The 14,358-nt window shown below is 32.0% G+C and overlaps 2 protein-coding genes across 3 annotated transcripts in view; both read left to right on the forward strand.

Moving 5' to 3' along the window:
- Positions 1-14,358, forward strand: part of LOC114324810 (uncharacterized) — a 177,999-nt gene that overhangs the window by 47,723 nt on the left and 115,918 nt on the right. The gene's annotated exons all lie outside the window — the stretch shown is intronic.
- LOC126883042 (uncharacterized) lies at positions 338-3,773 on the forward strand. Its single transcript, XM_050648233.1, has 2 exons — positions 338-588; positions 1,274-3,773. The coding sequence occupies exon 2, from the start codon at positions 1,293-1,295 to the stop codon at positions 3,684-3,686; it is 2,394 nt and encodes a 797-aa protein (XP_050504190.1). The 5' UTR covers positions 338-588; positions 1,274-1,292; the 3' UTR covers positions 3,687-3,773.

The following is a 14,358-nucleotide window of genomic DNA, read 5'->3' on the forward strand; positions in this document are numbered from 1 at the left end:
TTCTTTCTTTAGTTTTATTTCTTTGTAAGTATATTTTAAATCCATGTCAAATCAATGAGAATATAGAGAATATATACATGACTGGACACAAAAGAAAAAAAGAATGGTATAGCCATATAAGCAGAATGGGAGAAGGAAGACTGGTATAGTACGAGACAGATCACCAAACGGCCGAAGGAGTATAGGAAGGCCAAAGAAGAGATGGAGTGACAACCTGGATATCTGATGAGGAGGCCTCCGAAGATGGAACAGGCGCAAGCCTATTAAGGAAGCAGGAAGAAAAAGAAGAAGAAGTCAAATCAATGTTTGTCTTTAAATTTCGTATTTGTTTAAACATTTTCCCTGCCATATAACGTAAAAGCACCGTATACCGTCCGGTCTCCCAATTCCGTCCGACAAAGAAATTGCGCTCTATACCTCAGAGTTTCGTCGCAATCAGACGGCCGAGTAGAATTTTTGATAGGTTATATCCCCACTCATTCTACTTTTAGCACGCAGACATTTTACGTTTACTGTTGTCAGTGCGATTCAGTTCATTGCAAGTGCATGTCTTGTTTTAAGCTATACTGATTCCAAAAAAACATAAAGGTAAGGAATACTTATTTTCCATATTTTATAGATACTACGTTTAACAGTTATGTTTTTACTTATTTATTAGAATCTTTCATATTTATTTATTGTAAATATACATATATTTTTGTAATTTTTTTCGAACAATAGATTTTATTACCGAAATTAAAGTGGACGGAATAGGGTAATGCAGAATATCAAGGGGTTCTTGATACCGTCCTAGCGGACGGTATTAGGGATTAACTCCTTCAGTTTCAAACGCTTTGTAAATATAAGTCTTAGTTAAATAATATAATCCGACATATTTTAACCATAATATATATTTTGCTCCGTTTAAAAACCTAAATACGACCTATTATAGGTACAACTCATTTTAAGAAAATTAGTGTCAACTATTAAGTGAATTCGAAAATTCAATTTAAAATTTAACCCAAGAATGATGCATTTATTACCTATTCTAGATTTAATGTGTAAGTTTGGTTTAGTTTTTATTTGTAAAAAATGTTTATGGTAGTTCTTCCTCTCAGTTTGTATTATCAAGTATGATAAAAATGACTATCTAATTAGTAAAACTCATTTAAAGGAATTGGACGGACACAGGAACCTTCTGTCCTATATCCGTCCATGGTGGACGGACAGAGCTACCTCAAACTCCTGTTACCGACCCCATAAAATAAAAACTAATAAAATATTTTTTTTTCAGTTTTTTATTATCTGCAACTATGGTATACAAAAAGCGGATGAAGTATCCCCGAGAGAATATCCAAAAAGCTATAGAAGATATTAATTTGAAACGTTTAAGTATTCGACAAGCCTCCAAAATATACAATGTGCCTAAAAGTACTTTGTTAGATACTATGAAAGAAAAGTACAAAACTCCGGGCAATATTGGAGGGCCAACAGTTTTGTCCAGTTCCGAAGAAGACTTGATTATAAAATGGATAATCGAAATGGGTAACGTGGGATTCCCGGTAACAAGATCTCAACTTGTTGATTCTGTTTCAAAACTAATTCAAAATTTGAAACGAAAAACCCCATTTAAAAATTACATACCTGGTAAAAAATGGTACAATGGTTTTCTCGCTCGTCATCCAGAAATTTCAAAACGTGTTCCACAATCACTATCTTCTTGTAGAGCCGCAGTTACGGAACAAAATATAAGAAATTGGTTTACCCAAGTTCGGGATTATATGACAAAAATGAATTTTTTACACATTCTTGAAAACCCCAAGAGAATATTCAATTGTGATGAAAGTGGTTTCTATTTATCCCCTCAAGAAAAACAAGTGTTGGTTAGAAAAGGTGCAAAAAAGGTATACAGTCGCATAGCTAATGACGAAAAAGAATGTCTTACAGTTTTGCTAACTGTTGGAGCTGATGGTTCTGTACCTCCGCCATTAGTTTTGTATCCCTACAAACGGTATGTGTCAGCTGCAATAATAACGAACATGCCAAACCAGTGGGGAGTTGGGCACTCTGAATCTGGTTGGATGACAAGTGAGACATTTTATGAATACGTTACAAATGTATTTTTTCCCTGGTTGGAAAAGAACAGTGTTCCACTCCCAGTGATATTGTTTCTGGATGGACACTCTTCCCACATCAATCTGCCTATTACTGAATTCTGCAAAGAAAAAGGTATTATTTTAACAGCATTTTACCCCAACGCAACTCACCGATTACAGCCGTTAGATGTTGGTGTTTTTTATCCCATTAAAAATAACTGGCGAAAAGATGTTCGATCTTGGCGTATGGAGAATAACGGAAGAAAACTTCAACGGGCTGAGTTTGCAAAACTCTTAGACAAAACTTTGAAGGCTACAGTCTGTACATCGATAATAAAAAGTGCATTTGAATCATGTGGACTCTTTCCGTTTAACGAAAATCGCATTGATTATTCAAAATTAATAAAACCAATAGAACAAAAAGATTCTGATGATAAAATAACTGAATCAACATCCACTACAACTGTTAATGTTTATGATTCTAAACTACTTCGAGAGGTAGAGATACGTTTAAAGCCAGAGGTTGTTAACCGTTTTAGGATTGCTGAATCAGCGGCCCAACTAGAAGAAAAATATGTAGCATTGTATGATTTCTGGAAGAGTCTTCATCCACAAAATGTCGATCATGATAAAACTTTGGAAAACAATTTGCCAATTAATGCTGCTAACGAGACCATTGTTGACATACACTTCGATGAAAACTTTTGGTTTTGCAATAATGATACAATTGAAGCTACAGTCAAAGCAGATGGAGCATTGGTCTTAATTCCTTCACAGAATAGCAATTCTAGTTCGCCAAAACCTGGTCCATCAGCATCCAAGAACAATGATTGTGAGAATATAGACTATTATTTAGCAGTAAGTTCACCCCAAGAAAAAACACCACCTAAGAACAAAATAGTAAACACAACTCCTTGTAATAGCCCATTAAAAGATGATTCAATAGGTATAGTTTATTCTGATCAAAAAAGACAAGTACAAAATCAAGAAAAAACCCCACTTAAGCAAATTACAACAACATCAGAGAATAATAGTAAATATCCAACACCTTTCAAAAAAGCACTATTTTGGCCGGAAAGTTCTGCAAAGAAAAAAAATAATAGCACAGAAGACACCAAGGAAAGGAAAAAACCAAAGATTTATCCTACAGTAGCTATAAGTGATGAATTTATGGAACATCAACGAAGACTCAAAAAAGAAAAAGAGGAAAAAGAAAATGAGAAATGTGAACGAATCCGAAAGAGGAAAGCAAAAACAGAGATTCAACAAGCAAAAAAGAAAAAGTGTCCTCCAAAACACACACCAGGCATAGATACTGGTAATAATAATACGGAAAACATAAATAAAAAGAATATAGAAATATATTCAAAGGACGATTTTGTGTTGGTTCAGTACGACAGTGAATATTTCCCTGGTGTAGTTCTGGAACGAAGCAATGATACTTTGAGAGTTAAAAGTATGACTATGAATGGAAAGTACTGGAAATGGCCAGATAGAGATGACATTTTAAATTATGACTTTGATGATGTAGTTTGTAAGATTGCGAGACCTTCACTCATAAATAAACGCGGCGCCTATGAAGTTCCAGAAATTGAAAACCTAAAAAAATGAAGTCTTTTTTTTTTATTATTTAATTCATTTGCAGTCATTAAGTTCGTTTCAAAACTTTGTACTTAAATAAAACTTATTTTTAAATTATTTGTTTTGTTTTTTGGCCATTTTTTTGCAAATTTATTTAAAAATTATTCATAATGGGTTTTTTTTGTCATAACTAAATAAATAGGACGGATAACGGTACTCTTGTGGACGGAATTGGGAAAAAATCATTAATGTGGACGGAAAACGGCTATTTGCGAAATTTTTGCATTTGGTTTCTTAAATAAGCAATTTTGTTGAAATGACTACTGTTATTATTATAAATTTGGCTCTAGTAAGAATTAATAATGCATAATAGCTTATAGACAGAATTACTTTAAATTTCAATGATTCGGAATTGATCTTTCAAACAATTTTATATATACCACTTATAACCGGTCGGAATTCGGTGCTCTTACGTTATGTTAATAAGGGCCGAAGTAGGGTAGGATGACTGACTTCCATGCATGTAGGCCGAGGTTCGAATCTTAGAGCCGCCGGCGAGAACAGCTAGACATTTTTAAAAATGTCTATAGGCCCCAAGTCGACTCGCCAGCCTGAATAAAATGAGTCTATCTATCTTATCAGTCCTAAACATCCATCCTGGGATATAGGCCTCCTCTTCCCTCTTCCATGCCTCTCTATCCTGGGCAATTTGCATCCATTTTGACCCAGTGTGTTTCTTCAGGTCATCTGACCATCGCATTTGTGACCTTCCCCTTTTTAGTTTGTGGTTACATGGTGTCCAATGTATAATCGTCTTAGTCCTTCTTTCATCCTTCTGCCGTAGGGTGTGTCCGGCGAACTTCCATTTAAGCTTTGCTACTTGGGTTGAGACATCTTTTACTTTTGTTTTGTTACGGATCCATTCGTTTCTTTTTCTGTCTGATAGTTTAATGTTGTTCAGCATTTGTCTGTCATGGATCTTTCTGTCTTTGCTATTTTTTCCATATTTTCTTTTGTAAACGTCCATGTCTGAGAGCCATATATTAGAACAGGGAGTATACATTGATTGAAGACTCTTGTTTTTAGATATTGCGGGTATTTTCTATTCTTTAGAATATAAGACAGTTTTCTGAATGATGCCCAGGCCAATCTTATTCTTATCTTTATTTCTTCGGTCTGATTTTCTTTATTTAATCTAGTGATTTGTCCTAGATATATATTATACTCTTTTACTTGTTCTATTCTTGTGTGTGCCACTGTAATTATTAGTTCTTCTTGTTAATTGGTCATGGTTTTTGTTTTATTGTAATTCATCTTCAGTCCTATCTTTGTCGATTCTATATCTAGTTTTTCTATCATTCTTTGTAGTTTAGCACTTCTTTCTGTTATTAATAGCTGATTTATCATCAGCATATCGTAAGTGATTCAGATATTGCCCGTTTATGTTTATACCCAAGCCATCCCAGTGTAGTTGTTTGAACACATCTTCTAGAGCTTGGTTGAATAGCTTGGGCGAGATGGTATCTCCTTGTCTTACTCCTCGGTTTATTTTAATAGGCTCCGTTTGTTTCATTAGGTTAATAGTTGTTGTTGCCTTTTGTAATTAAGTCTGTTTTGTCTATTTTGTAGGGAATTCTTTACTCCCCAGTGTTCCACTCTATCAAATGCTTTTTCAAAGTCAATAAATGCCATGTATAGCGGGATATGATATTCGTTAGCTTTTTCGATTAATATCTTCATCGTTAAAAGGTGGTTACTTGTACTGAAGTTTTTTCTAAATCCGACTTGTTCTCTTGCCTGGTATCCATGTAATTTAGTTGTTAATCTGCTTGTTAATATCTTGGTTAATAGTTTGTACATCACTATGTATTTTATATGAATAAAATGAGTACCTTGGGTAAAACCAGGAGTAATAATAGGCGGTTGAAGCGTAGCACTGGCCCTGTAACCTTCCTTGTATACCGTAGGCCCTAGTTATAGCAGACTACCCTGTTATAATCCCAAAGCCGCGTTAGCGGTATAAAACTGGAGACTATTATTATGTAGGTATGCTAATATTTTTGAGTTTTACCATACTAAACTAATAGCCTAAGAAAATAAAAAATAATCAAAATGTAAATTCGTACAGGTTAAAACAAATTTTATATCAAAGTTTAGGTGGGTACAAAAGATATTTTCAAGAAAGTATCCAAATCATACACGGGGATCATTGTTTAAATAATTAAAAAGGGGTCATTTTTGCAAAAAAAAAACTTTTTAAACTGCTGAGGTAATTCACTTATTAATGAAGGTCTATCGGATTTTTTCCTACGAAGTTTAAGGGAAAATTTTTGACATAAGACTTACTGAATTAAATTTGACCCCTTATTTATTTAAATAATTGTATATAAATCTTTAAAAACAAATTTGCAAAAAATTATTTTTAGCGTTTTAAATAAGCACTATAAAATATCTTATTTTGCAGACTAAGTTGCGGTATGTTACCAGTATTAAGTAAAAAAAAACTGGTCAAAAAATATTTAATATTTTTTGAGATATTGAATTTGTATATTAAATGTTACTATATTTTCAATTGCAAAAATGCGGTTGTCGCCAAAGAAATATTCACCTGCTTAAGATCTCATTATTTTTATTTTTATGTATATTTTCGATAAATGTATTGATGAATTCAAATTTCAATTAAACTCCCCCCTAAAATGGCATTTAAAAATTATTCAAATTTGTTTTTTTAATAACGTAGCGGGGATTAAGTATTTTGAAATGCCTTTTCGATAATTGCGTTCCTGGGAATTTTTTACTAATTAACAAAATTTTTTTGTCGTTTTTTTCTTCTTCTTTTTTTCTTGGAGTTATATTACTACGGGCACTTTTAGGGTTAAATTTTATTAAGAATGTCGAATCTCTAAGTTGTAGTTTCTAGACTTAAAGATATTAAGATTTAACTAAAATCTCTTAAATAAAATGTGGGTACTTACTGAGTTACAGGGTGTTTTATTTAAAAATTTAAAAATTTTTGTTATCAAGTACTTTAAAACTATTTGACGTATCCTTAGCATACTTGGCAGAAAGTGTGGCTATTATACACCCTACTAAATTGTGATTAATAAACGTTTCTAGCTAGTGCCAGAGGCGTACGACAGGGGATACGGAATGATTGACCCTTCCCAAATTCTACGCCACTGAGTTAATTACTGTTTTAGCGAAATTTTCCGATTCTCCAATACTTTGTATGTAAATAACTTTATTGGTATCGATAAAGTCGTCAGTTTGAGAGATTTTGGAAGTTTAAAATGAATTAATGGATAGATCAAAATAACTATGTCATTTCATGTTTAACGTCCAATATCTCGGAAACTAATGACTTAATCGTTACCAGTAAAGAGTATATTATTTACATAGAAAGTATTGGAGAATCGAAAAATTTCACTAAAATAGTAATTCCCTCAGTGGCGTAGAATTTGGAAAGGGTCAATCATTCACTATCCCCTGTCGTACACCTCTGGTAGTAGCTAGAAACTTTTATTTATCACAATTTAGTAGACTGTATAGTACCCACACTTTATGCCAAGTATGATAAGGATACGTCAAATAATTTTAAAGTACTTGGTAACAATAATTTTTAAATTTTTAAATGATACACCCTGTAACTCAGTAAGTAGCCACATTTTATTTAAGAGATTTTAGTTAAATCTTAATATTTTTAGGTCTAGAATCTACAACTTAGAGAGTCGACATTCTTAATGAAACTTAACCCTAAAAGGGCCCGTAGTAATATAACTCCAAGAAAAAAAAAGAAGAGGAAAAAAAGACAAAAAAATTTGTTAATTAGTGAAAAATTCCCAGGAACCCAATTATCGAAACGGCAGTTCAAAATCCTTAATCCCCGCGACGTTATTAAAAAATCAAATTATAAACAAATTTGAATAATTTTCAAATGCCATTTTAGGGAGAAGTTTAATTGAAATTTGAATTTATCAATACATTTATCGAAAGTATACATAAAAATAATAAGATTTAATACAGGTGAATAAGTCTTTGGCAACAACCGCGATTTTGCAATTGAAAATATAGTAACATTTAATAAACAAATTCATTATCTCAAAAAATATTAAATATTTTTTGACCATTTTTTTTTACTTAATACTGGTAACATAGCGCAACTTAGTCTGTAAAATAAGATATTTTATAGTGCTTATTTAAAACAGTAAAAATAATATTTTGCAAATTTGTTTTTAAAGTTTTATGTATAATTATTTAAATAAATAGGGGGTCAAATTTAATTTAGTAAGTCTTATGTGAAAGATTTACCCTTCAACTTTGTAGAAAATAATCCTATAGACTTTTATTAGTAATTGAATGACCTCAGCAGTTAAAAAAGTAATTTTTTTGCAAAAATGACCCCTTTTTAATTATTTAAACAATGATCCCCCTGTATGATTTGGATACTTTCTTGAAAATATCTTTTGTACCCACCTAAACTTTGATATAAAATTTGTTTCGACCTGTACGAATCTACATTTTGATTTACATGTAGTGTAATTTTATTTTACTAGACTATAAACATACCTTACATCTTTTAACATCATTTTGCCAATTTCTTCGCTTTTTACATTTCCTGTTTTATAACTGCAGCGACCATAAAATAATGTGTATAACCGTTTACACCACAATAATTTCTAATATTCTTAACAGGGTTAGCGTGTTTACTTTTAATCAATACATGGTCTATTTGGTGTTCAGTATTGTGGTCTAGAAATATTTATGTTGTTCTATAATCTATTTTCTTTCAAAGTGAATGCTTATGATTTTTATATAGTTCTCTATTGCAAAATTAATTCATAGTTAACATTTTATTTTTGTTTGAAATGCTTGTTATATAATAAATAATATTTATTTTTCCTACAAACAGCATATTTGTATATGATTTTTTGTTCAACTTTGGATGTTAAAGTCATCTAATGTGAAATGATGAAAGGGTTGCCAATGCGAGTCCATTATACCTACTATTGGATATAGAAATTGTGTCAATACTCGCAATCTTAAAGTTTGTATTTTTTAGTAGTTGTTACAAAATCATGGGGCCACCGGTTTAGAGGCTTACAATTTCTGCCTCATCTTTAGGCCCAGTACATAAAGTCTTCACAATTACACAACAAGCTAAAAATCACAAAAAGACAAAAATGTACATATATATAAAAACAATTATGTCTTTATTTAAATTAAAATATATACAATAAAGCAAAACAACTGCGCAGAGTACTGAACTTAGTAGTCTATATAGTGTATACTGAGATATTTTGCCATTGGCAGTGACCAATCTGATGAGAATTGCTTATATTATATACCAAACAATTATCATCAGATTGATCACTTCCAACGGCAAAATGTCTGTGACCTGTGTAATCGTTACTTCATCGAAAAAAAAAAGCATCACATTTTAACTAGGTACTTTTTTTCAATCTCTTCTAGTTTTCGGTATACCTTGCAAGACATACTAACTTGGGACACACTGCACTATCATTTGTTTTTAATTTGTATTTTTGTTTTATTGTATTTTGATATCCTTGTGTTTAGAACACTTCACCAGTTTGCAACTTGACTTGGTGAATGTCTCTTGTTCTTCACATAAAACGAGAACCAGCTTGTTAGCACGATCAGGGAACACAAAATTTTACGAAACCCTCCAAAAAAATAGAGGAAGGATGAAAATTTGGGAACAGGTAGTGTATAAACTTCGGGCTAATCAATGGTGATTGACCATATTCTTGAATTAATCAACTTAATATAAAAACTTCATTTGCAAAAAGGGATATATTTTGAATTTTTTATTGCTGCTTTGACAAGAGTTAGTTTTCTAATATTATTTTCAGTTGTTAGCATCAACCATAGCAACATCCATCATTAAATCAAAGCTTACATTAAAAAGTGTAACAAAATAAATTTTATAAAATGTCTAAACATACCGCCCCCCTTGAAAGGACGCAGTTCTTTCGAAAACGTACAGAACTAACAAATTAACATACAAAACACAAATAAAATTAACAGTCTATTGGCAAAACACATACACGATTGAGTGCTCTTTTTGTTTCATTACCACGCACTCTAACAGTCACAACTCTAGTAACTCCATCTGGACCTGGATGCATTTCTGTCACTCGTCCAAGAGGCCATTGAAGTGGAGGAGCCCTGTCGTCTTTGATCAGTACCAGAGATCCTAGCTTTAACATTTGGTGGCAATTAGATCTCCATTTCTGACGCATTTGTAGCTCGTTCAAGTACTCTAGTTGCCATCTTGACCATAGTTGTTGAACCATTAATTGTATAGATTGCCATTTGTCGAGACGGTTCTCAGGAACATGAGTGATATCACACTCTGGCAACATAGTTAAGGTACGTCCAATGATAAAGTGAGCTGGCGTCAAGGCAGTGCTATCATCAGGATCGCCGGAAATAGGACAAAGTGGCCTAGAATTCAATATACCTTCCACCTGGTGCAACAATGTACTAAATTCTTCAAAAGTGAAAGATCGACAACCCATTACTCTTTTTAGATGAGACTTAATACTTTTTATTCCCGCTTCCCATAAACCCCCAAACGTTGGAGAATTTGCAGGTATAAAATGCCATTTTATTTTTTCATGTAACAGACTTTGAGAAATCGAGTCAGATGATTTTTCTAAAAACTCATAAACAGTATTTATTTCCTTGTTTGCACCTATGTAATTTGAACCATTATCAGAATAAATATTACAAGGTCTTCCTCTTCTACTTATAAATCTTTTGAAGCTTGCTAAAAACGCATCAGTGGTAAGATCTGATACTAACTCAATGTGTACAGCCTTAGTACACATGCAAATAAAAATACATATATAAGCTTTGGATAATTTAGCACCTCTAGTTTTGCGATCCTTGATAAGGAAAGGACCACCATAATCAGTACCTACATTTTGAAAAACTGAAAAACTATTTACCCGATTCTGGGGCAAATCACCCATTAAATAGTTTAGAGGTTTTGGCTTAGTTTTAAAGCAAGCTATACATTTATTTATAACATATTTACAGCAGCTACGAGCTGAAATAGGCCAGTATTTTTGCCTCAATGAAAAAATTAACTGTTGAACACCACAATGAAGCAAACGTTCATGTTCATTTAATAAAATTCTTTTTGTTAAAATATGATTATTTGGTAAAATAATTTGGTGTTTGCTGTCAAACGGAATATTACTATTTCTTAAACGTCCACCAACCTTTAGTAACCTTTCATGAATAAAAGGATTCAAAGAAATAATTTTACTTTTATTTTGTATTTCTTTATTATTCATTAGACGCTTGTATTCTAATGGAAAACATTCTCTTTGAACAGAATTTATTGCTAATGCTAGAGCTGCTTCAATATCTTCTGGTGTTAGTACACCAGTCTTTCTATTTGATTTATTATTAACTTTACAATTATTACAAAATCGTAAAATATATGCTAAAATCCTTAAAATTTTGTTCAATGAAGAAAAATGCTCTAACAAATAGTTAACCAAATTAAAGTCATTAACAGCAACACAAGAAACAACCTTTGCCTCCGGTACATTCTGACATTGTTCAGGATTTAAAATATTCCATTTTTTACTATCTTTAAGAAGCCATTCTGGCCCAGACCACCACAAATTATTATTCATTAAATTATCTACCGAAACTCCTCGTGACAACAAATCTGCTGGATTGTGTTCTGATCGAACATGATTCCAAGAAGTAATATTAGTCAAATTTTGTATTTCTTGCACTCGATTGGCAACAAATTGTTTCCATTTACTTGGATCACCCTTAATCCAATACAAACAAATTGTGGAGTCAGTCCAACAATAAATACCATTCACTGGAATACATATAAAATCCGAAACCTTTTTTATTAAATTAGCTAGTAAAACTGTCGCACAAAGTTCCAATCTAGGGAGATTTAACAATTTCAATGGTGCAACCCGTGATTTTGCACATAACAAATTACATATAAAAGTTCCTGACGACATTAAACATCTTATATAGCTACAGCAACCATAAGCCCGTGTAGATGCATCACTGAAACCATGTAATTCAATATTAATATAATCTGATATACTAGCATGACGTGGTATTTTTAATTCATTCAAAGAATTTAAATTACTATAAAATTCTAACCAAATTTTAATAAGGTCTTGCGGTAACTCTTGATCCCATTCAACTTTTCTTTTCCACAAATCTTGCATAATTAACTTTGCATTTATTACAATAGGGCCTAATAGTCCTAATGGATCGTATATCTGACAAATTACCGATAGAATACAGCGTTTATTCCATTGACGTGGTTCAATAGAAAAATCAATATTTATTTTATATCCAATAAAATCATTCTGTGGATCCCAATAGATCCCTAACATTTTATTTTGTTCACCTAATGGAAGTACAGCAACATCTAAATCATTATTAATGTTAAAATCTTTAACTATATTTGGTTCATTACAAAGCCATTTTCGTAATTCAAACCCTGAATCAGCTAAAACTTTCGAAACATCTTTCTGTATCTTTATTATTTCTTCTTTAGTATCTGAGGAACTGAGCAAGTCATCCATATAGAAGTCGCGCTGAATTATTTTTGATGCTAATGGATAATCATGCTTATTATCTTCAGCTACTTGTAACAAACTCCTAACAGCAAGATACGGAGCAGATGCGGTACCGTATGTAACAGTATTTAACTTATAACATTTTAGTTCTTCATTTGAGTCTGCACGCCAAATTATTTTTTGAAATTGACAATCATCTTCATCCACTAAAACTTGACGATATATTTTTGATATATCACCGCTTATAACATACTTGTGTAGACGAAACCTTAGAAGAATTGAAAATATATCTTGTTGAAGAGATGGACCTATATATTGCACATCATTTATAGACAGACCTGAACTTGATTTTGCAGAACCATCAAAGACTACACGACATTTAGTCGTTAAACTAGAATGTTTTATCACAGCATGATGCGGTAAAAAATATCCGTTATCATTGTTAAAATCCGTCTCCGACATATGTCCCAATTCCATATACTCATTCATAAAAGTAACATACATACTCTTCAAATCTTTATTTTTGTTTAAACGTTTTTCCAATAAGTCAAATCTATGCAACGCCATAGTTTTAGAATCCCCTAATTCATTTATCGTATCTTTAAATGGGATTTTAATTACATACCTTCCTGAAGAATTTTTTCTAACCGTTTCCTTAAAATAATTTTCGCAAAACATTTCTTCATTTGACAATATTTTTCTTGACGAACCCAATTCTTCAATCTCCCAGAACTTTACTAATTGATTATTTATTGATTCATTATAAGAATTAACATTAAAAAATGTATGAGAATTTTTAGGTTCTAGGGAATTAAGGTATAAATTTCCAGCAATTATCCAACCAAATTTTGTATTTTGCAAAATCGGCATATTTGGACCTAAAGGTTTTTTACCTCTTAACAAAACAGACCAAAATATACTCGAACCTAGCAATAAATCTATATCATCAGATACATAAAAATCTGGATCTGCCAACTTTAAACCTAAGGGAATTTTTAAATAATTTTTATTGAAAGACCTGATCGGTAACTTTCCCGTAATATTGGGAATAACCAAACAATGAGTATCCATAATAAAATTTCCTTGGGAAGAACTTATAGTGACAATCGCTTCTTTATTAATTTTTGCTAGTGCCTCTCCAACACCCTTGACCAAATGTTCTACCTTTTGACATTGTAAATCTAATAATTTACAAATTTTCTCACTAATAAAACTACTCTGAGAACCGCTATCCAATAATCCACGACAAACAATCGATTTATTTCCATTTACAATGCGAACTAAGACCGTCGACAATAAAACCTCAGAAATCCTTAGAATATAAAATAAATCAGGAAGGAGTACAATGCGAAATGACTACGAGTCAGGAAGGAGGTTGCAAATGGCGATCAGCTGTCAGATTTACTTTCTATCTCCAGTGACGTACCTTTGAAAGAGGGAAGAAAAGAAATTCTTAACGATTTTATTACATCTTTGATGTTAAACAAACAGCTACAGATCAAGAGAAAATACGTATTAATATAATATTTTGTTGAAAAGTCAGTTAAATAACATTTTATTATACTAATAACTTCAGTTAATTGATTGCATATACAGGAGCTTTACCAGATGGTACGCCTATGCACACAGCTGATCCAATACACAAACACCTTCTACCTCGTTGACAAAAACTTATGAGTCATCCACAGACGTTCAAGATGGCCGGTTCCGCTAGAAATTTAAGGTGTTGTTGATATATGAAAGACTCCTTCCTGTTTTTTTATATTCTAAGCAGAAATCTCATATGAATTGGCAACGTCTTTGAAATATGAAGAGAAGAACTTAGCTGACGTTGATCGTTGTCTGAGCGTTCAATACAGTTATCGATTATGTCGATATTTGTATTCGATCCTGTTCTATGTTGATTCGGATCGTTTATATCAGTAGTAACCATATTTCTAGGAACATTTGCGTTGGGATTATTTAAATGCAATAATGAGTTATGCAATTTATGGCATTTTATACACTTTTGTAACTTGCATTTCCATGTAGGATGTGAATTTCTTAAACAATTTAAACACAAATTTAATCTTTTGGCAGCCGAGATTCTGTCATTTATATTTAATTTTAAA

This window comes from Diabrotica virgifera, chromosome 4 (assembly GCF_917563875.1).
Source record: "Diabrotica virgifera virgifera chromosome 4, PGI_DIABVI_V3a".
Classification (NCBI taxonomy): Eukaryota; Metazoa; Arthropoda; class Insecta; order Coleoptera; family Chrysomelidae; genus Diabrotica; species Diabrotica virgifera.